The sequence below is a fragment of the Amblyomma mixtum genome, chromosome 3 (assembly GCF_055824585.1).
Source record: "Amblyomma mixtum isolate Tamu chromosome 3, ASM5582458v1, whole genome shotgun sequence".
Classification (NCBI taxonomy): Eukaryota; Metazoa; Arthropoda; class Arachnida; order Ixodida; family Ixodidae; genus Amblyomma; species Amblyomma mixtum.
In genome coordinates, this window is record NC_143014.1 from 256,262,595 (window position 1) to 256,285,211 (window position 22,617).

The 22,617-nt window shown below is 50.2% G+C and overlaps 1 protein-coding gene and 1 pseudogene across 1 annotated transcript; one reads left to right on the forward strand and one right to left on the reverse strand.

The window, feature by feature from the left end:
* Positions 1–5,177: 5,177 nt before the first annotated feature.
* On the forward strand, positions 5,178–13,635 carry LOC149354468 (uncharacterized). The gene is made up of 3 exons (XM_089577509.1): positions 5,178–6,320; positions 10,620–10,849; positions 13,278–13,635. Exons 1-3 carry the CDS (start codon positions 5,178–5,180, stop codon positions 13,633–13,635), a joined length of 1,731 nt encoding a protein of 576 aa, XP_089433635.1.
* A 3,825-nt stretch (positions 13,636–17,460) lies between these two features.
* LOC149354469 (endothelin-converting enzyme 1-like) lies at positions 17,461–19,926 on the reverse strand (annotated as a pseudogene).
* Positions 19,927–22,617: the final 2,691 nt, after the last annotated feature.

Here is a 22,617-nt window from a genome sequence, read left to right on the forward strand (position 1 = left end):
GAAGGGTACCGATGAGTGCGGGAGTAAAATACTCCGAAGATATGCGTCTCTCATGAAAGATTTCAATTTAACGGCAAAAAGGAAATGACGCGAGGCTCGCAGAGCACATATCCCTCAGCCATCTCCAGTCACTGGAGCACCTGTGCTGGTTGTGATGCATACTCAGTGTGGGCGAAAAGCACCACTAATCCGGTCTCTCAATTCGACGTGGTTGCAAGGGCGGTGGTATCAGGAGCGCTGAATTGAACGCAACCTCTTCCGAACGAGGCACTTCTCGAAGTTTCAGTCCTTGCTTGACAAAAGCTGGGCTTCGGCCAGAATGTCCAAAAGTAAATGCTGTACTGAGTATTTAACTATACATACATACCTGCTGTCAAGCACATAAACCTCAAAGGCGTTAGTGGTAAACCACGCACATTACTTCAATGTATGCGAATGAATGCCAAATTTCACTAGCATGCTTTAGAGAAGGTTACTCCGACTTTCATCTCAAGTGTGGCCAATTATGCAGCTATTCGATTGTTGCTCGTGCATCCTAGGAACTTTTGCCTATGTGTGTGTGTGTGTGTGTGAGTGTGTGTGTGTGCGAGCGCGTGCGTGCGTGCGTGCGTGCGTGCGTGTGTGCTTGCGTGCGCGAGTATCATCAGTAGGATATATAAACCGTAGGAAGTTGCTATCGCTGCATACAATCTAAATTATGAGCGAAAAATATGCTGGTAGAGTCCCTGCAGGGTAATCTACGTCATTACTAATACACTGTTTCACTAAGCTCGTATTTAACCAGAGCAGACGATGACACGGCCTCCAAGACAAGAACGACTCGCAAACATCAGTTGTGCCTCCCTATGTGATCCTTTCGGGCTGGTCTAAGGCCTGAAGCACACTACTTACGCAGTGCAAATAAATATGGACAAATGCTTCTAGTTTTTACGGCTGCCACCGTGCTCAGCCTGGCACTAAACCCTTATAATTTCCGCGGGCAATTTCGAAGACTCGGTACATGCCATTCATTTTCTATGGTCATCTGGACTGATCGATGTGACTGTAGGAAGCATTTTATAGGTTACAAGATTACACGTTTAACGCATACCACCGGCTGAAGTTCGCTGTATTCGCTATTGGCAGCCAACAGGTGACTCTAGTTGCTGATGTCGAGGAAAACTGGGCATGGCTTCCCGACGATGCTTCTACCCCTGATTGCTCACTCGATTGGTCGAGGCTACGGATCTGCGACCGTTAATCTCCTCATGGTGAGCGGTCTTTGGCATGAATGCAAGAATAAACAACTACGGTCAAAATTTTTGTATGGGCTATTTGGTGGTCGGTGTATGGAGGTGTGATATCCGTTTCAGTGGCTTTGATGCTGGCATTATATAATCTTTTGGCGAGTCATTATCTTCTTGGAATTGTGATGGCCTGTTTGTATTTAAAGCTCTGCCGTTTTCAATAAAATTTCAGTCGTTAGTTCAGCGCCAGTCCTGTTGGTTGTGTCTCTCTTGTGTCCCCGTTTTTCTTTTGCGCTGCTATTACCTTCCTTAAAAACAACTACGGCTATGAAAGTTCCTATACCTCCCTTTGGCCACAAATTACAAACGCTGGCACAAATTCCTCCTCTAGTTACGCTGATAACGGCTGACGCACGAGTTAGGGTTTCGGTGGAGGACTGTATAATTAGTCTGGACGGAAGTTGCCGGCGTTTTCCTCCATGGGGAACAAACCTGAACTGCAAGTACGCGCCGCAAGCTTTTTCACCAGCAGCCAGACTCTCAAGCACTGAAGGAGGGAAACATCGGCGAGCTTTGCAACGCTTGATAAAGAGCAGCGGTTCGTTCACACTGATCTTCAACGATTATCATTTTGGCACTTTGCCGGAAATTATAAGAATAAATTCATATAGGTGTATTCACGTTGTTCGGCTTTGATCTCTAACTTTGGATTGTACTTTGAATTAAAAATGAAAAAAAAATAACCAACACTCTCTCTGGTGATGAAAGTAGATGGAAGAACATAAAAGAGCCGCAGGAAATTCTGCGAGAGGGCGAGTAACCACCGTTAACAGGACCACCCGAGCTTGGCTTCCGGCTGCAAAGCTATCTAAGACGATACAGCAGCGAAGCGTTCATTTACTATCGCACTTTAAGTATTTCAGGGAGCGTGTTCTGGGTAAAAAGTATGTCGCAGCTTTACCTCGCGATCAACTCAGATGATATTCTTACCACCGGATAGAGCATGCACGTTCCCTCGAATATTAACACATTTCAAGCGACTAGATTATACGACTGCTCCGATATTATTTTTGTTTTCCACACACTCGCGCCACGCAAACTTCTAATAGCGATAGTAAAAGCTACCAGCTATAATATAGGGGGGGCGGGGGGGGGGGGGCGCTGAATTGTTCAATAAATAATGGCACCCACCGCGGTGGCTCAGTGGCTTTGGAGCTTGGTTTCTAAGCCCAGAATCGCGGGATTTTCCCGGCTGCGGCAGCTGCATTTTCATTGAGACGAAATACAAAACAAGTCCTTCGTCTGTGAGACTCCACGTTAAAGAACCCCAGGTGGCCTTTACATTTCAGCGATCTTTCAGCGATAAAATGATTTCCTTATTTATTTCACCTTGATTAACAGAGCAAATAAAGAGAAAATAAACATTCTCCTATGCTTCTTGGTTTTGGTGACTTCATACGTATGTCATAACGAGCCCCTCATTTCCCTTCCCTTTTCAGTACGGGCCTAATCATTGACGCATAGACTGCTGAGACCTGCAGGTTCTCGAGTGCTAAAGTGTGAACTTTGAATTTCTATATACGATTTTTCCAAGTGCCTCCGAACGCTTGATCGAACGAATTTCTTCCAGCCGAAGTAGTTCGTTTATGTTTATGTCGACTGACTGCTCCTGGCTACCAAATGTACTCTTCAAAATTATTTCGACCTGTCCTTAGTTCGGCGAAAACTGCAGGCCTTGAACACACACTGCTTCGCGTGTTGGAGACGTCATCAGGTAACTAAATTTTTTTGCGTTACTGATATTCTGTCAATTCCACACTCTAAATTTTCCTAATTAGCATCACGAAGCATTGGCTTTTCATCGTGAGCATTTTGACACCTTTCAACGGCATTTTTCGAATTTCCCAATTTTTTATTTGTTCCTTTAATTATTCAATTACAATGGTTCTATTAACTGCTCATCGCCCATCACACACCAGTCAATCATGAATCACTAGAACCACAAATAACCATAATAAGATTTTTTGTACGGAGTCCTCGATGATTTTCGACACGTGGTGCCGACTACGCCGACGGCTTTTCGATCGAACGAGCTGTGTGCGCTACGGTGCAAAAACAGAAAACTGGTAAACTGCACGTAGGCCGTCCCTCTTGATACACGCACTTCTGATGTGAAGCACACGCTGCTGCACGCCAGCAATGTACGATACCATGTCTTCTACGCTGGAGCGGGGACTCCGTGATTGCAGGCATGGAGAAAGACCAGCACAAGTGAATAAAATTAGTACGGTGATGGGCTTGACATCATGTACGTCTATGTTTTTCTTTTTTCAACACACTGCATTTACTCAGAAGCAATATACGAGGACCGCCCTAGTTCTCTGTGCTCAAGCGTCCAGTTCTCTACTCTCGTCCACAACCGCTTGAATGCTAGGAATTATGAACCCTGACGCTCACCTACAGGCTCAACTCTAAGCGCTAGCTCATTTCACCAGAATTGCAAGGCCCGGGCGATTAAATCCGTGCATCGAAAATTAAAGCAGACATAACTCCGACAAAGGGACCATAACTGATGCTCCACTGCCATGCTGCCCAGAGAGAGCACATTTTCTATTTCGGGCCAGAAGTATCTTAACAGCCGCCGCGGTGGCTCAGTGGTTATGGCGCTCGGCTGCTGACTCGAAAGACGCAGGTTCCATCCAGGCCACGGAGGTCGAATTTCTATGGAGGCGAAAATAGAGGCCCGTGTACAGTCCTATTCAGTGCACGTTAAAGAATCCCGGGTGGTCGAAATTTCCGCAGCGCTTCACTACTGCGTACCCGATAGTCTGAGACGCTTTGGCACGTTAAATCCCCAATAAACAAGTCTCTTAGCGCAGCTTCGCTTAATATTCTCCTTCAAAGCCCGTCTAAGATGGCCGATGGAGATGACGACGAAAGAAAGCGAAAGGCCGCAAAAGCGTTAGTTGCCTATAAACGCAACAAAAAAGTTTAAGCGACGACGAGACAGGCAGCAAGCGGCTGGTTTTCGCTTCCAAGAGCTCTGTCATGTTTCATCATTTGCATGGAGGCTGGCCTGTGTCGGTAAGCAGCGTGATCCAGCATTTGCATGGATACCGCATGGCGCACATATCTTTTGATGCAGCGATTTATTACAGCGAATGGGTTCTTACCTATCTCAGCCTTCCTTCTTTTTCCGCCTACAGGATAGGCTTATATTCTTTTTTCTTGCCTGTCGTTGATACACCGCCTCGTGCCATGACTGCCTGAAGGCAGGCTTAAATCAGGAGGCCTAGGTTTTATTCATCAGCAAGGCTGTGGCTTACACTTCTCGCGTTCATATTAGGTTTCCCTTCAAATCATCGTGCGCGATTTGTGCTTTTTCATTTCAGGATGGGGCCAATTTGAAATCTATGGCGCAGTAATCTGTGCGTTATAAGACCAGGTTCGCGTCCTTTACTCGCATCCTTTGTATTGCGCAAAGCTTTGGTTGCAAAAAGCCAATGTTTACGGACCAAGGCACGAAACTCGTCGTTTAAAATGCTGCTTCGTTTTCGACGACCTCCTAGCAGCCACAGTAGGCCGGTTTTAATCTCGACGTCAAGAAACTGCTGAGCTTTCTGTGCATCATAAGTTGCCCAAATCGCACACACTTTGGTAGTGACAAGGCAATTCAGTTATCGTAGTGAATACGCGTAACTTAGCCAGCTTTGCAATCCATCAACAACCATCGCAGGAATTTTCAGAATTTCGCCTGCTAGGTTTCTGCAGAGCCTCTTAGCGTTTAATTCCAGCCTCAATCCTTGGGAATCTGCCGTTGCTGAAAAAGAAGAAATGAGTGGCGTGCTTGGCACCCGCGAGGCACGAGCCAGCGGAGCGGCCACGACGCGCTCTTGCCCTGCAGCTCGCAGTGATAGCCACGCTCATCAAGGCGCAATCGGCAACCTCGCAATGGAGCATTCCCCGGAAGAAACACAGCAACAGCCTGCCGGCGACGAGCAGCAGAACAAGCCCATCGCTGAGGTGCCGCCGAAGCCGTCGCGCCCCGGGATCTTGAAGTCGACACAAAGTTCATTCGAGCCGCTGAAGCAAGCATCCACGAAGACGTTGAGGTTTCAGATGGATGAACCCGAGAACCCACTGCCTCCGGCGCCTTTGGTACCAACAACGCCGCCGGCACATAATCCAGTCTCTGAAGCGGGCGCCCAGACCACTCTGCACACCCAGGCCGCTCCGCCCACCCAGGACAAGCCCAAGGAAAGCAAAGAAGCGGGAAGCAAAATCGACATATCACCACCTATGTCCCTGAGCATCGAGGACAGCCTCAGCGACAGCCGCAGTTCAAACACTTCGTCTTCGCTGTCGCAGGGCAGCGGTGACTCTGACAGCCCAGAGCTGTCGGAGTTTATGGAGGGAAGAGGAGTCCCCTCGGCTGCGGGCTCGACGGTGCCAGCAACCCCGACCGCGCCGAAGTTCAACCTGCTTGGAGGACACAAATTCAAACTACCTTCCTGGTTCCCCGAAGACGTCATGCGCCACTTCGTAGCCGAAAGCCAAACCCAGGACGATAAAGCCCGAGGCGCTGAGCCACGGCGCCCGCACGCGGAAGGCGGCGACGCCGAAGAGGAGGACGACTCGTCTACGTCGCTGCCGTTAGAAGACGCGCCCTGGCGACCGTCGCTTCCCCAGCAGACGCTGATGGCGCTTCTCGGTGGCCTCGCGCTTGTTTTTCTCGTCTCGGCAATGGTGCACGATAGTCGAAGAAGCGGCGATGTAAGCACCAGGAGGCGCCAATTTGAGCCCGACGTGGCCGTCAGTACTGTGAATGGCGACGAAAACCAGGAGTCCATGCCTTTGCCGCAGATCCCCCTGAACGATATCGAGGAGACCCCCCGAGGGAAAGCTAGCCCGGACAAGCCTACCACGTTTGCGGAAGGAGACGCGGACTCCCTCCCCGTACACAGAGAGCACCCGGCCGAAGCTGTAGCACCCACTGAAGCTAGCGACTCTTCAGACCGGCCAAAGCTGCAAGGGGTCCTTGGAAAGGTGCGCCAAATCAGTAGCGACACTTTGCGACCTCTGCGTATATCAAAGGTGAGTCCAATTCTCGAGAGCAACTAATTCAGTGCGATTGCTTTACTTTCGGGATATCGCCTGCGTTAGGCATTCATGCGTACTAAACTGGAGTTTGTTACCGCAATCATGACAGCGAAATAGGGGGAGAAACAATAAAGCAGATAAGTCGCTGAATCATTGGCTCACCTAGGGTGGAAAACAGCGGAACACTTCCTTGTCCACCGATTAAGGATACTTAAGTGAATCAGTCTGGAATGCAGGTTTTGGAAAGGCTTGAATGTGGTATTATTGTTGTACTGTGTTTGCCGTCTAAAGACTGCTGACTTTGCTAGGATAAACACCTTCCATAGAATTTTTTTATGTCCTTCCTAACTACGACTCCCCTAAATGGACAAGCATGTCCGGCATTCTTCAACAAAAATTTTGAATATTTGAATATTGCAAGGTACTGTTGTGGAAACACTGAAGGTCACGGGTTATTCTTCTGGTGCGTGATAAAATCTTCCTTTCGAACACTACCCATCGCTCGCATTGAGCTATTGACACTACCATAGGAAACCAATGGGGAGGTTTTTGACGATAGCAAAAACAGTAATAGCAACAAAATGCAAACTGCATGCAGACGGGATATCTGCCGATATGTTGATTGTTATAGTGCAATCTCAGAATATATGAAAACAAATTCCATTCGTAAACTGTTTCCCGTTGAAAAATGATTTTGTCCAGAATTTCTGGAAGTGAAAGGCTGGACTACATATCCCGAATGACATATGAGGGTTTTTTGTGTTTATTGGTTTGGTTTATTAGAGTTTAACGTCCCAAAGCGACTCAGGCTATGAGAGACGCCGTAGTGGAGGGCTCCGGAAATTTCGACCACCTGGGGTTCTTTAACGTGCACTGACATCGCACAGTACACGGGCCTCTAGAAGCTCGCCTCCATCGAAATTCGGCCGCCGCGGCCGGGATCGAACCCGCGTCTTTTGGGCCAGCAGCCGAGCGCCGTAACCACTGAGCCACCGCGGCGGGGCGTTTTGTGTGTGCGTGTGTGTGTGTGTGTGCGCGCGCGCGTGTGTGTGTGTGCGCGCGTGTGTGTGTGTGCGTGTGTGTGTGTGTGTGTGTGTGCGCGCGTGTGTGTGCGCGTGTGTGTGTGCGTGTGTGCGTGTGTGTGTGTGTGTGTGGTGTGTGTGTGTGTGTGAGTGCGCGTGTGCGTGCGCGTGTGTGTGTGCGGGCGCGCGCGCGGTGTAAGTGGCAGTCATTGGCATTAAATATTGGTGCATTGCAAAGATATGGAGACGTGAGCCTAGCAGAAGGCTCTGTAAGCAACTGTGCGCATAGTTAGCTATAAAAAATTAGTTGGGGGCACTTAGATATCTCAAGTGCGGGAGGGCTCACTGATTTGAATTTGCCGCGCTAGAATTCATTTCACTACAGACGAGAAGAGCGTGGCATGAGGAAGCGGTGACGTCACACTGCGCGTGAGCTGCGCGTCGGCAGTTGTTTATTGGCGGCGGATTACACTGCTTCGACGTCCTTTCGTCTGATGTGACGTCATCATCCGGTTTTCCTCGTTTTTGAGCAATTTTACCCAAATCGACCTTTCCACAAATTGCAGCGCCGCGCCATCCCCTAGCGGATCCGCGCAAAGCATGATGGGAGAAAGGAGCGGTCGCCGCCCGCGTCGTCTGCTGTCAAGCGTGTTGCTGTGTTGTGCCGCCGTGTTCAGGCGTTGTGCGTCTTCTCGTGCGCGTTGTAAATGTTGCAGCGCACTGCTGTGGTGGTTATCTCTTAGTCTTTCTGCAATTATGTGGGGATTTTTTTAGAGATTCGACATGTCTGCAGATTAGAATCGCGGTGGCGGTGAAAGGTGCTGCGTGCCCGGCTGTAGTAACAACACCAGAAAGGACATCAACATTTCATACCACGTACTCCCCAAGGACAAGAAGCTGAAGCTAGAATGGGTGCGCAGGATAAATCGGCAAGGTTTGCAAGGGCGATTTACCCTGTGGAAGCCTTCGAAACACCACAAAATATATAGTACGCATTTCAACACTAGCGGGCGCAAGGGATACATGGATCGTCTCTCCACGATCTTTCCACACCGAGTGTATGCGGAACGGACGCCTGCTGTGATTACGCAGAGCAATGGGAACATGCGAATCTCCAACTTCGGCTGGTGACCGGGGCAGAGGGCGTCGCGACTAGGTACGGCCAGGACGCCACAACCGGCAGCCTGAAGGCCGCCCGCAATGCTGCTGCATAATTTTCGTTTTTTTTTTCGGGGGGGGGGGGGGGGGGGGGCTTTTATGAATAAAGTTATTCACCACCACCATGGGCACATGAGCGGCGAGGGCTCTGTGTATACATGCATTGGGAGAACGCCGTTCTGCGTCTGCTGGTGCTCGGCTGGTTATCCGTGGCCGCGGAACGCAACATCCGACTGTGTCACGCTTACTGTGTCAACCAACTGTGTCATGTTTAGCAAATAGCTCGTGTTCTGTCTAAGGGAGTGCTTGAAGATTATATATTACAGCAGTGAACATTTACCGCGTCAGCATGAAATTTCCCCAGGAGTGCGCCGATGAGGACAACTGCACTCATACTGTTGTTTACATCGCTGCGTACGAACAGTTAGTACTCGTTTTTATGACATAAAACGCAATCGGCGCTTTAGTTCTATTAATCAACCTGTTTTCTTTTTTACCGGCTGTAGCCGTGCTTGTTTACGCAGTGCGATAATGTGTGGGAAGCGATGGTGCGATCGCACGCCTGAGAAACACTTAACAACCGCGGGCTGTTGACATCGCGCAGGACCGGCGCTTCTCGTTTTTTGTCCCGGCTTCCTCCGACGTGACCAGTACTTTATTTTAAACTACTTTATCCAGAAGTATGTTTGGCGACCGTTCGCTTTAACTGAAACGGCCTAATTTGTCATCCACAAGCTAGCGACGGCGACGACTGCTGCTGGCCGTAAAGCACGGCTCGGCAGTCTGGGTCACACCGGCGTTTCACGTTCATCATATGCGTGCCCAGCGATCTAAGCAATAATTAATTTCAGGTCACTATTGCCAAAACTACACTCGGTGACCATTTTAATTCGCTAAAGCTAGTGATTCGCTCATCACAACCGCCGCAATCACAGATCATATCCCACGGACCCGCTAGGCCTAGTCGTCGCGGAAGGGAAGGGAGTCGTCGTCGACTGAGATTAATTTGGCAAGCGCTTATCGCTGGTGACTGTTCAGGTGTGCACATGTGAAATATGGCCGTTCGTTTCGCTCATTTAGAAGCGCGAACATATTTGCACCGCCGCCTCATCACCGTGTTTTCGCTCAGCCGCCGACAAGGCTGACCGTCCGCCGATCGGATTCGTCGGTGTCGTTGGCCTGAAAAACGTGTCCCACTGCAATCATATTATAGTAAACTAGATATTTCACTATAATCACATGCTGCTGTTGACCGTGATAGTGTCGTTGTCGGAGCAGTGTGACCACCGCCGTCGTCATCGTTGTACACTGAAAACGAGCTGAGGCTTTCGAATGCGCTTGGAAGGTTTCGTGTAGCACCGCGCGCGTCCGTCGAGTCCGAATGTCATTCGTTTTCGAATGTCATTCGTTTTCGAATGTCATTCGACTCAGATGTCATTCGAACGTTCCCGTGTAGCACAGGTATAAGAAACAGCGATGGCGACGAGATGGCAGAGGTAGGCTTTCCGGTGATCAGGCGCAGTCGGAGAGACGGAACGAAAAGACGCGAGCGCGGCGCCGCGGCGCTCCGTTTTCCCAGAGTGCTTTGCGCGGCCGCTTGGTGGCGCGGCGGAATTTGTGGAAAGGTCTATTGTACATCTTTCGGTACATCTATTGGTGAAGTACTAATTACGCTTAATTGCAGATTTTTCAGTCAATCTAATTTGACACAAATCCGGTGTTTTTCCGCCCATTCTGTGATAATTTTCACTAAGCTGTGACGATTTCCGGTGGATGTCCCGTCACACCTTTCTTATCAATATATCGACGCCCGAGCGACGCATTTCGTTGTTTTTTTGGTTTTCTCGCTCTAATTGGCTATAAGTAATTAATTAACCACTGTACAGTACTCAAACTTGGCATCGGGGTTAAATTTTGACCCTCTATCTGATGCTACCATTCGTTTTTCCTATCCTGATTAGTTGCCGCTTTATTCGTGGAAGAAAGCGTTACACCGGACGTGACCTTTGCCGCGAGTGTGAGCCATAAAAGGCCTTCGCCTTAAAAGGCATCTGCTGACACGCAAGACATTCGAACATCAGTCATAAGCTGCAGAACAGCGTCTTCCTTTCAGACAAAACGTGCCTGCGGCCCTCCCGTCTTCACGTACTGCCGCGCAACGCAGCCAGAATTTTACTACAACAATTCAACAGGACACTGTTCGGCGACATCAAAACGACACCAGCTTTGCAACCGCGGTCCCAACAGTTTTCCGTCGAAACAGAGCTGTCGCCTCAAGTGCGTGGAGACCAAGCGGCCAGAGAAGCCCTGCTTCCGTCCGGCCAGCTTCGTTATTTGTGTCAGGTGAGATGGCAAGCCAGCTCATGCGGTCACGCACTTTAGATACACCAGATGTCGGCTGCAGAGAACCAGTCACTGAAGCGCTGCTAACTAACAAGCAGAAAGCCTGACTAGAGGCTAGAGTGCTTCGTGCAAGGCTAAGTTTGTAAGGAGAAAGAAACCCGCACCGGAGCCGTAGATAAAATAAATTGCTTTTTTCTTCAGAGTAGTAGCTTCAAATGTCCATTTCACATTCGTCCCGGGGGCGGCAGAAAAATTTAACTGATGGGGAGCCTTACGGAACTGTAACGTGACCTTGAGCACTAAAAATGTCGTCTAAGGACTGAGTGCTCTCTAGGATGTCGTGTGGGGTCATGTGACCAGCAGCTGGTGCTGTGAAACGCCGCCCACAGTCAGCTGAAATGGAATCTCTCGCACTGTATTTAGAGAACGTAAAGGCGGATATGAATACGTGGAAACGGCACAAAGCACACTCGTCTTCACGTCCGTCTTTAGGGAATGGTCGCAGTGCAGCGCACACGCTTCTATGTCGGCCCAAATCACTAAACAACTAGCCCTTGCTGGTCGGGTGAGTGTCTCGCGCTTGTTTTTTTTTTACTTTGGGTGCTTGCTCTATAGCGTAAGAACAACGCAGTGAGCTATGGAAAGTAAAATAATAGAAATAACATTTAGAGACTAAGAGAGCAGCGGGTGTCAGGGAACAAGCACGAGTTATTTGACATATCCTAACTAAACTAAGAATTTGAAATGGGCAGGGCCTCTAATGCAACGAGAGGGCAACCAATGGTAGGTAACGGAGTCTATTCCAAGAGAAGACAAGCGTAGCAGTGGGCGGCAGGAAGTCAGGCGGGCGGATGAGATTAGGACATTTGCGTGTATAAGGCACGGCCGCATGCAGCTGAGAGCCTGGCGCAGAAAAGGGTTAACTGATGATCAGTGGGCGAGGTCTTTGCAGTCAGACTGATTATGATTGTAATATCGCTGCGGTTTCGCAATTATGTGCTGTCAGTAATGGTGGCCGCCTTACAATCTAATCTTACGTGGAGGTTTTGTACGGAGGAAAAAGGGCAGGGGCTAATTCAGGTTACCTACTCAGATTACTTTTTTGTTTTATTAAAGACTGTTGTTTTCTTAGGAGGATTTTAGAAAGAGGCAAGGCGTGGACTTGTACAAGCTGCGTTTAACAAGAATTTTTGTACAAAAATAAAAGATGGAGTCTAGTACGATGTCAAACACAAGCAGGTAGTAATCAATACTTTATTCCAAACAAGTCAAAGGGACTTCTGAGCATAAACTTTTTAGCGCCAGCTGTGTTAAATATTAACCTCCTTCTTGCACTATGGAACATCTTTTGTTTGTATCATCCTCCCACTCAGGAGAAAAGAGCACAGCGCAGTGAACCTGGCAGCAGGTCTGCCCTCAATTTCGTTATCACAGCTGTCGTCCTGATATTTTGCACTGCGAGTGCCCGGCTGTGTGTCTCGAACAAAAACGAAGAGTAATTTTTTTATTATTCGAGATGTTTGCCATTAGGCATAATGAGAAAGGGAGAGGAAGTTAGAAGAAGGAGTGTAAACAAGCCTCGTTTAAAAAGTGGCAAAAGCTCTCTATAAAGCGATTATCATGTGTACGCTTGCGCTAGTCGCCTGCAGCATCCCATCGCAGGCCCACCTTCCTTAGAAAGCGCCGTTTCACGGAGGCTGTAGCCGGGTAAGTCCTCAACAAATGTTTTTCTTCACACAGGTTGGGCGCAGCACCACAATCGGGACACTTGTCAGTCACTTCTAAACGTTTTTCACGCAACCGATGACATTCAGAGGGAGTCCGAGCCGCTCCTCAATAAATCCGGCGTGCAGATACATCCTCCTGGGTGAGGCTACGGGGGAGAAGCCTGTTTCTCGGAAACATGAGACAAGAACGGATCTGAGGGAAGAGGGGAAGGTGGCGAGATGACTGATGTGTCAACGTGTGTCATTGTATCCACATGAATATTACGCGGATAGCGAGCATGGCCGCGAGTTCCGTGTATACGCACAAGACAGGGGTATTTTGTGCACAGTTGGTGAATGGATTGTGTAATTTGGAATGTGCGCCGGACAGCCTCAGTCTCCTTAAGTGCGGCAAGGGAGTCAGTGTAAATGTGAACAATATCGAAAGTGGGTACGAGTGGAAGGGAAGCAGTTGCATTGTGTATCGCTTGAAGCTCCAAGGCAAGGGGGGTGCAACTTTCTGCGCTATATAGCAGGAGTTAAGGTGAGGATGGGAGGGACTGTAAACTGCGGTAGCTCCCAGCAGCGCTGTCTGTGATGCATCGCTGTATATTATGCACACTGAAGGTAGATGCGCGGTTGATATCGATGGCGAAGCAGAGGAGCGATTGTCTGAGTTAGTAGGAAGAGTCTCCGAGTCTGCGTTCTCTATTCCTTTGCAGAAAAGACCCCAGGGATGTCCTCCGCTGGTACTTTGATGGAAAGCGGTGCCTCCAGTGGCGCTCCCGGTCAGACCGATGTCCGTCGCATGGGAGGCAGTTGTTCACCACTGCGCAAGACTGCAGGAGGAGCTGCGAAGCAGCGAATTCCTCCGAGTGCCGTGCCCCAAACTCGACGGCATGCGGGTCCCAGCTGAAGGGCGCTTATTTCGCACACAGGGAGGCGAAAACGGGACTGTTCCGCTGTATCGGCATGTCGTCCATCGCAACCGGACGCAGCGGGAACGTCTGTCTCAAGGGAGCCAACCGATTCTCTACCCTGCAAACTTGCAGAAAGGCCTGCGTTTACGCCGAAAGATAATGTGTGGCGTTAGTGGACATGTGAAATACAAGCTCTCTGCGGGCGGGCCTCTTGCGTGGTCTTCTGGGACCGTAACACAGGGAAACAGTATTTGCATGCGCACAGAAGCAGCTCATAGGGCTTTTGATGCGCTGTCTTCGACATTCGCCAGGATTACACATTCGTGTAATGCTGCAGCCATTTCAAAATAAACTACTTACGAAAAAGCACGTACTGAGGAGAACAAGAATACAATGTATGTATTGAATTCACCTAGCAGATTAACACAAAGGATAAGTACGTGCATATACAGTTACTCCGCTCATACGAGGAAACGAACAAATTTAGATTGTGCTAACTTCTTGAGAAAGCCAAACCAGGCTAGAGAAGTACAGATAATAGAAAGTTTGAGCATAGCTCCACCCGTGTTACGCTACCCCCATCCGCTTGCACAAGGACCCAGTGGCGCCTGCGCAGTGACGGGAGTGCGCCTGAAGCTGGCACTCGGGCCATCTGGCACTCGCAATTGGCGCCTGTATGAAAGGGACTGTGGTAGCTGAATGCCGATCCTGCTATTATAAAATGCACTACTGCTACAAAGCACTTGTGTTAGTTTTTGCATTGTAGCTCTTTGGTACAAGTTTGAGTCTTCGCGTTGGTGTGGTTCGCAATCCGAGTTTCGTAGAGCCGCCGCATGGCGCGCTAGCCGCCCAACCACGCGACAGTGACGTCCCAGCTGGCCATAGTCCCGTTGAAGTAGGGCTTGCGTCATTCTCTTCCGGCGTGGAAGAAGACGGCGCTACTCTGTAGGATAAGGTAAGGCTGTTCTGCGTCTCGCGCGTGATCGAGAGTGTAACCTCTAGCCCGCGCGGATCCGGAGAGTCGTGCCACAGAATCGGCGCAGCAACGGCACGCTGCACAGGGCCGTCTGCGCATGCGTAGACAGCCTTTGAGCCGCCGCTGATTTCGCACATTACGCCATAATCGCGAATGTCATAGGATAGGGCTAATTGCAGAGAGATCAGGGAGTCCTTTGTCCTGCAGTGGTGTTAGTTCAGCTGTTGATGACGTCATAAGCGTAAACGTCGCCAGTTGGTTTGTTGACCAACTTGGTAATTGACACATTTTCCTGCTTCCTGACGTATGCCTCCCGTAAAACGGCAATTTAAAGTATTTCTGTGAGGCTATGCAGAAGCACAATTGTTATAAAGTGAAAATTAAGCAATAGCTCTAGTTTTATAATGATTGTAAAAAGCCAATACCATCTCGCCACGACGCCCAGCTTTGCGAGTGATGCAAGTGAGTCAGTTCACGCAAAATAAACCACAGATGGAGCTAATTCGAGCCGGCCGTGTGTGTTTGGGCGTATGCGCTTCGCCCTATGAGCCACCCAACGGACTGTAGAGAAAACAGCTCCAGCATGTCAAGCTGCATGATCCGAGACATAATGATCCACGCTCAATGGTGCGCTGTCATCGAACCACTACCCCACGACTCCCTGGCCATCTCAGCAGCCTCTCAGCGCGTCGACGATCAGCGAGCAACGAGCGCTATTCTAGAAGTGTCAAAGTCTTCGGGTGTACCACACCAGGCCCTACGATCAACGGACTCCCGTACCGGCGGATGCATACTACGTGTATTAAGGCGAAAGCCTTTAATGGCTCATGCTCGCGGTATCCGTCCATGCTCGCGGTGTCCATCCGTGCGCTGGAATCGTACCAACTGTGGCCTCTTCTCCGCGCAGCGGCGCAACCTCCTCCGTAATTTCCTTTCCTGCAATTCATCTTCTTCATTACGGCCCCTCTTTTTTTTTTCACTCCCACTTCCTTCCTCTACAAACGGATGACGGCTGTCCAGCGAGATATGCGAGACAGTTACTGCATAATTTCCTTTCCTCAAATACAATTTTCATTCCCTTCACTACGACCCCGCTTTGTCTTTCTTCTTTCACTCCCACATCCTCCCTTCCTGTACGGTGCGGTTCGGGTGTCCACCGCGACGGTTGCTAGGCAACGGCTCATACGGCCGCATCAACAGCACAACACAGCGCGATTCAGGCGTCCACTGACACAGGGAGCCAGTTTGCGCGCTTCTGTTCTTTAAAATGATCGGAGTGTAAAACGTCAACGCCAACGCCAATGTACGCAATGAACGCCGAACCGGCAACGGCGACGCCGCGAAACGGGCTCCGAAGAGCTGCGCTCTGAAACACAATAAAAAAAGCGACCGCAGTCGCCAAGGACAACAAAAACTGCACATGCGGGAAGCCCGCCACGCACCAAGCGGTTCGGGGAAGAGGCAGTGGGTTGACCACAAGGCTTTCGCCAAGCACACTTTAGAATTTCCAAAGTGTCTTCGGTAATTATTTGTTCTGCAAATATCATTGCTACTTACCTGCAAGTAATGTCGATAGGGTCCCTTTCTGTATTTTAATTGCTCTCTTATGCGTCGCTGGTTTTGCATATGTGCGTTTCTTTTTTCGTATACACGAATGCTTCTACCTATGCCAACCCCCGTGTTTTTACAAGGTGTCGGCGTTCCTCCGTAGGCCACTACCTTTAAACCCCAACCACCAAACCTCTACACAAAGGGGAGGGGGTGGGGGGGGGGGGGGGTGGGGGTTGGCCACCTCTGCAGTGTGTAACTGCATGGCGCTGCAGTGAATAGCCTAACTGCCTAACTTCTGGAACGCCTTTCTGTGTCTGCGCCAAGCCACACGTCGAAGTATGGCAGCCTTTACTAACAGCCATTGCTGAAGCCCGCTTGGTCCTTAAGATAAAACCAATCTAACGCAGTGTAGTGTGCTTCTCCCAGTTTGCATAGACTTGTTTAGGCAGAAGCAATGCTCACTTGTAATGCGGTCAGGTTGCAAAATCACATGTGGAAACAAATTCAACGAGTACACAGACCATTGTTACAGAACCCGACGCAGTTCCGAGCTGCGCCCCCAGTACGTAACTGTGCGCCATAATCCAAAAACGGAAGCTTCACGCGTATACGTATGCGGCGCCATAAATGCAAGAAGCAAGGACAGAACGTTGGCGGTTAAAGAAGCTTCATGTGATTTGCAGCGTCAGTGAATGTTTGCAGGGGCAGTTTTCAAACGACTTGATACGGCGAGTATTTTACGGTTGTATTTTTATGGGGTGCATGCGCACAAACGCTGTAAAGGCAACGACTCGTTAACTGATTAAAATCAGCACACGACCTATAAGTGGCCTCCCAACGCTTCGCCGAAGGCCGCTGATTCAAGTAGCTCGTTCATTTCACTTAAGAAAGCAAACAAAAATTTACCAGCACGAACTTTCAAACAGCAAACCTGTGCCACGAATCTTACCTCGCAATGATGTCAGGAGAAAGACTGTCTGTGAGAGGAAACACTGTCTTCACGCGCAGCAAGCATGGTATCTACTACTATAGGTTAACCACGATTCTGGATCGATTTCCTTAGAGCTAGTGAGCTTGTGTCATGTGGACACGCTCTGCTAGCGCATCATTGTTGATGACCGTTAAGTCCTTGCTAATTCGGTGTGTGTGTTACAACACATTCCTTACTTCGTTATTCATGACCCCATGCAGTGCGAATGGTCGAAAGTGATCGCGAACATTTCCTACACTTGTTTTCTGACGGGTAGCCTGAGCTGTCCTGTACGCTCTGGTTGCTTTAAGCTTGATTTTGCTTGCTACCAGCTCATCGCGTACTTTTCTTGCATTTAAAAATTTAGACTCGACTGTTTCGTGCTAGAGACAGGCTTGACAAATAAAAACAGGTTCAGCAAAGAGCTTCGACATGGAGAACATGGCACAAGAGGGCACAGTGGCACGAGAGGGCGACACACAGAACAACTAGTAAAAAAAAGAGCACCTCGTGTGAGGGTTCATGGGCGTGCGGGAGCCGCAGTCGAAGGCTCGGGAGAACTTGACAGTTTGCGACAGCCTTGTTGCAGTCGCCCCTTAGTAAGCTGAAGTTGCGCGCCAGGTTACACAAGCTGAGGCAGGCGGTGATGAAGAACACCTGATCTTCGGTGAACACCTTAGTGACACGTCCCGGCTGCGGTATGTCAGCAGGTGCCGCCTCGTACACGGCGTGGGCTAATTCTAGCGCCGGAACCTCCGGTAAAAGACTCGCTCCCGAAGACGACCCAGAGCACAGGGCCGACTCGTTGGAGAGCGCGTCGATCCACTGCTGTGGCACCCACGAGTTTGGGTTGAAGTTGCCGTCAGCGTCCACTCTGAGTACTCCCTGGTCGAAAGCCTTCACCAGCTGCAGAGCGTAAGAGAAGCCTAACCCGCCGTATAACATCGCCCTTGCTCCTTGGCCTTAGTTGTGGCCGATATGAGCACTCTATTGGAGAAATAATCGTATCTGAACAATGACTGCATGTAGTTCAAAGGCAAGTCCAGTATCTCTTCATACTCTGGTTTGCTCTGAAACGCTCGCTTAGCTATCATGGCGCTCAGCCAGTGCTCGACCAAGCACGTTTCACTGGACGAGAAATTAGCGTGCACAGTGGTCAGACCATCTTCGGTTAGCAGGTTTTCTGGTGGCTACAGCGCCACCCGAGTGCTGTCGAGCTTTGAGGACGCAGTGCGTCGGATGGATTCGTCGGGAGCCCAGGACAGGTTGGAAATTTTGTCACGGGCCAGCTGCGTCACGTGACTGAGATAGCCATCGACAGCCTTTCTGGACGCCGCTGTAAAACTATTAGCTACGGAGAGCGACTTGATCAGGAGCTGATACGAGCCGTCTACCTGAGCCACACATAGCCTGTTGCGCCTAAGGGCGGACGGCCAGTCCTCTTCCTGCCGTTTTGGCCGTGGGTTACGGTCTCCAAGTGGAGCAAACGCTTGTATGAAAAACCAGGACACGTGCATCAGCAAAGAACGTGCGTCAAACTTAGAAAGGATATTATACACAGATTGCAGGAGTGCTACATCGCTGGTCACAATTAAGTCTGATGGATCGTAACCACCTTGTACTCGTGCGTTTAAGTTCAGCTCTCGTGTCCAGTCAACTGAAGACAAACTGGCCGTGACATTAGAAATGTCTTTTCGCAAGAACTGAGCCGGCGTGGCAAGTTCGATGTCAAGGATCTCTTGAAGCTCTGCGAACACGCTCCGTTCTACACTTTCAATCTTCTCGATTTCGCCATCACTACGCCGAGGCTGGCTCACGGCGAAGGCGTCGTGGAACCTAGTTCAGTAGGCCACAACGCCCTCCGATTTTATAGCGAGTTCCTTATAAGCGATCCAGAACGGGGCGAAGTCAGCTGGCCTGAAGAGCAGGGCATGCTGTGCTTTCTTTGGCGTCCTTAGCCGTTTCAGCCGAAACCAGATATTCAGCCCTCAGTTGTACGCCAGGTCGACGAGGACAACGAAAGGGCTAGAGCCAGGGAGGGGATCGTCTGCCAGGGAGGGGATCGTCTGGCCATGGTATCTTTCGCTGTAACATGAACTGCCTCAGTAAAGAAGCAGAAGAACCATTAGCGCCACTGTTGGTCAGGCAGGCTTGCAACATGGCTTGCGCCTTCGTTACCGCGGAAACTCGGCGCGCGCCCCTCACTACCAACGAGTGGAATCCGTTGAACCAGGCCGCGACGGCGTGATAGGCCAGCGCCGATCCGTACGCGTGAGGGTCGTCGAGCGGCGGCCTCCACTTGGAGCAGACCAACGCTTCGAAGTCGCTGCACGGATCAACACTACAGTTCACCTTGGCCAAAATGAGCTGCCAGTGATAGCGGCACTGGGGGCTCAGGCACAGGCGGCCGTCCCGTTCCTGGGGTGCGGGCGTATGGGCCAGTCGAATATAGGCCTCCAGCGCGGCACTGATCAGCACGAGGACCAAGCAAGCCACTGCCGAGGCCAGAGGCGCCTGCGGCCCAGCGGCGGTCGAATCGGGAGACGCAGCCTTCGAGGCCTGGAAAGAAGGCGCACGGTAATGAAGCGGTTTCGCAGTTCTTCTTTCATTGGATTTATGTACGGCGTGCAATCAGCGAACCAGTGGGCCCTGCAAGTTCAAACCTAGAGCAGAAAACGAGTTCGTCGAAGCCTAAATTTATCATCTTCCGCCAGCGGTGACACACTAAAAAAAAACACTAACGATAGAAGCGCTTCATCTTGGTCTTAAGTGTCTGATGAATAATGAATAAGGTCGAGATGAAGAGATGAGGTTGGCCGTACAGACATGGACAAGCTGACCTGAACTGCCGGAGCGACTGTGAACACCTCCCGGTCCCTCCGTGCAGGCACGAAAATACGAATCAACAGAGTGATGACCACACATCGAGAAGAGGTGTTTCCTTCCACCCTCATGCCGGTGTTTCTCTCGCTATCGAGATATATGCTCATCTATAGCTGCATAACGCCACCGGTAGTTGTCGATCATCGCGCCGTCAGTTCTGGTTATATTCTCCGTGACTCTACAAATTAGCAATAGGCTTTAAAAGGTAGGAACTTCTAATCCTCTCTGCTCCTCTTCTTCGCCTTGTGTTGTGTTTCAGCCTGTCGGAGAAATGCACGTTTAAGTTCGCTTCGTGCATAAAATCTGAAATTCAGTGATATCAAGCGTAAGCGTTGTGACTTCCTTTTAAATTTTCCGCCCCTTTCACCCCTTCCTTAATCGCTATTTTTACACTACTGTACAGGTGTATATCTACAACAAGGCTGCCGCCAATCCTTCCCTTATAGCTGCTTAAAACGCACGCCCTCTGTGACTTCGGCAGAGCGAGGACGCTCGCACCTCGAGCAGCGCAGGAAGACGCGCACGTTGTCAGTTTTAGTCCATGAAATATCGAGCACAGACTTGCAGACGTTTGCGGCCAGCGTCACAGTCGCGTGCTCCCTCCGTGCAACCCGTCCGCCTGTTTGGGGGCAGTCGCCTCCCGGCTACGTGCAGCGCCTGAGAGGCGTCTGAAGCGCTCGGCGGCGTCTCACGACCGCGTGCCCCACCATACACTTTACACGAAGCGCGAGGCTCGAGGCTCGAGGTGCGTCCAGGGGTTGGTCGCGTGTCCAGTGTGAGCTCGGGCCTGTAGACGACGAAGTCATAGCGAGGCACGTGCAAGGCCTGGTCAAGTGATGGGTGTTAGTGGACGAACTTGTCGGCATCGGGCGACGTCGCAGATTGAACTCTCACTGCAGTACTTATATATATGCGCATATAAGCGATATATGCGTTTGCTTACGGATTGCGGTAGGGTTTTCGTGGTTTCCTGTCTATCCTCCCGTCCAGTGGCATCTGAAGGTGTACTGCGTTTGAAAATCCTGGCGTCGACATAACATCCGCTTTTACAGAGAGCCTCGCCGCCAAGCATTCCGCTGGCATTGCTTTTATAACCCCTTAAAAATTAATTAATTTTTAAAACCATAAATATATCCGCTAATATGCAATGCGGTGCTATATGTAAAAAATACTTGATTTGCGCCCTCTGCGTGGCTTACAAATGTCGGGAAATGCAGCGCTTCAGTGTTACAAGTATGATTAGAGCAGGGTAGGAAAAAACGAAACCACAATGCGCTCCGGAGTTTGAAGAAGCGTCTACTTGTGCGAGAATCATTGCGAGTACCAGGCGGTTGAGAAAATAAACGCATGCAGTAGAATGCTTCTCTCGGCTATACGAGTGGATTGTTCGAGCTCGAATTTCGCGCAGATTTGGTCGTCAGAGCTTTACCAAATTGAAAAACAAATCTGGCTGGGCTAGCTTCTTGGGAGTCACAAAGTTTCACTTTGTGCTCCGGCGGCCGCTAGGAAAGCGAAACACTCGTTTATGGGTATATGTTTAGGTTCAAGGGCTTTAACGTCCCAAATCAAGTCCGGCTATGCGGAACACCGTAGTGGAAGGCTCCGGATAATTTCGACGGCCTCGGGTTCTTTAAAGTGCACTGATATAGCATAGCGCACGGACGTCCAGAATTTCGCCTCCAGCGAAATGCGACCGCCGCGGCCAGGGCGATTTATTTTGTTCGTTCTTTTTTCTTGGGATTGGTTTTGTAGGGCCAGGACAACTTGAATTTTTGAGGAAATAAACAGCGCCTCCCTTCTAGGTGGACAACTGAACCTCGTCTTGAGGGGAGGGAGGCAGGTGTGAATGAAAGGAGAGAAAGAGGTGCCGTTGCGGAGGGCTCAGGAAAAATTTAGCCCGCCTGGGGATTAACGGGCTCTCAAATCGCGCAGCTCACGGGCGCCTTTTTGCATTTCGCCTCCATCAGAACTCGGCCGCCGTGTGACTCGGTTTGAACCTGGGTACTCGGCTCAGCGCCGAGCACGCTGACCACTAAACCAGGACTTAAATCCTGCTTTTAAAATGTGCCCCACGAAGGCAGTAGTAAACGTTCATCGAGTAATCAAATTAATATTATTAACTTTTAATAACGCCCTCTCGGGGCACTAATTAACGAGCGTTTCTATTGCACAGTCACTGCCGGGGTACCCAGCTCAACTGTAGGAAGCTAGCTCAGCCTGCTTTTTTTTGTGCGTTAGCATTAAAACAGTGCTACGAATGAAAACCAGTCTGTTGGCTTGTGTACGGTGTCACTGAAAGAGGAGAGGAGGCGACGCGCGGTGCAATGCAGCCCCGCAAGTTGTCGATCGGCTCACGTGCCTCTTCCGTGGCGTTCGGCGCTCGGACACAGACGGACACGTGTCGCGCGTTCCAAGAGTCGTGTTGCGTTTTGTGCGCTGTAAAGCTAGTGCTAATGCGTTACTGTTGCATCAATTCCATTTATTGCACTTCATTCCTTCCAATTTGGGGGAATTACAGTGAAACGTGGGATATATTCCAGTAGTATAGCAGGGGGCAGGGCGATCAGTGGAGGGAAAGGAGAGGGAAAGGAGAGGGGGCCTACATGCGCATTAGCCCAGGGCCTCCATTTCTCTTGATCCGGCCCTGCGCAGCCCTGACTACGCAGGGCGTTGTCGCCATTGGAACGATGTCGTCGCTGGTAGCCGCTCACGCATCCTGAAGACCTTTGTCCACCATACACTTGAGTGGCGGCCTCTTCTAT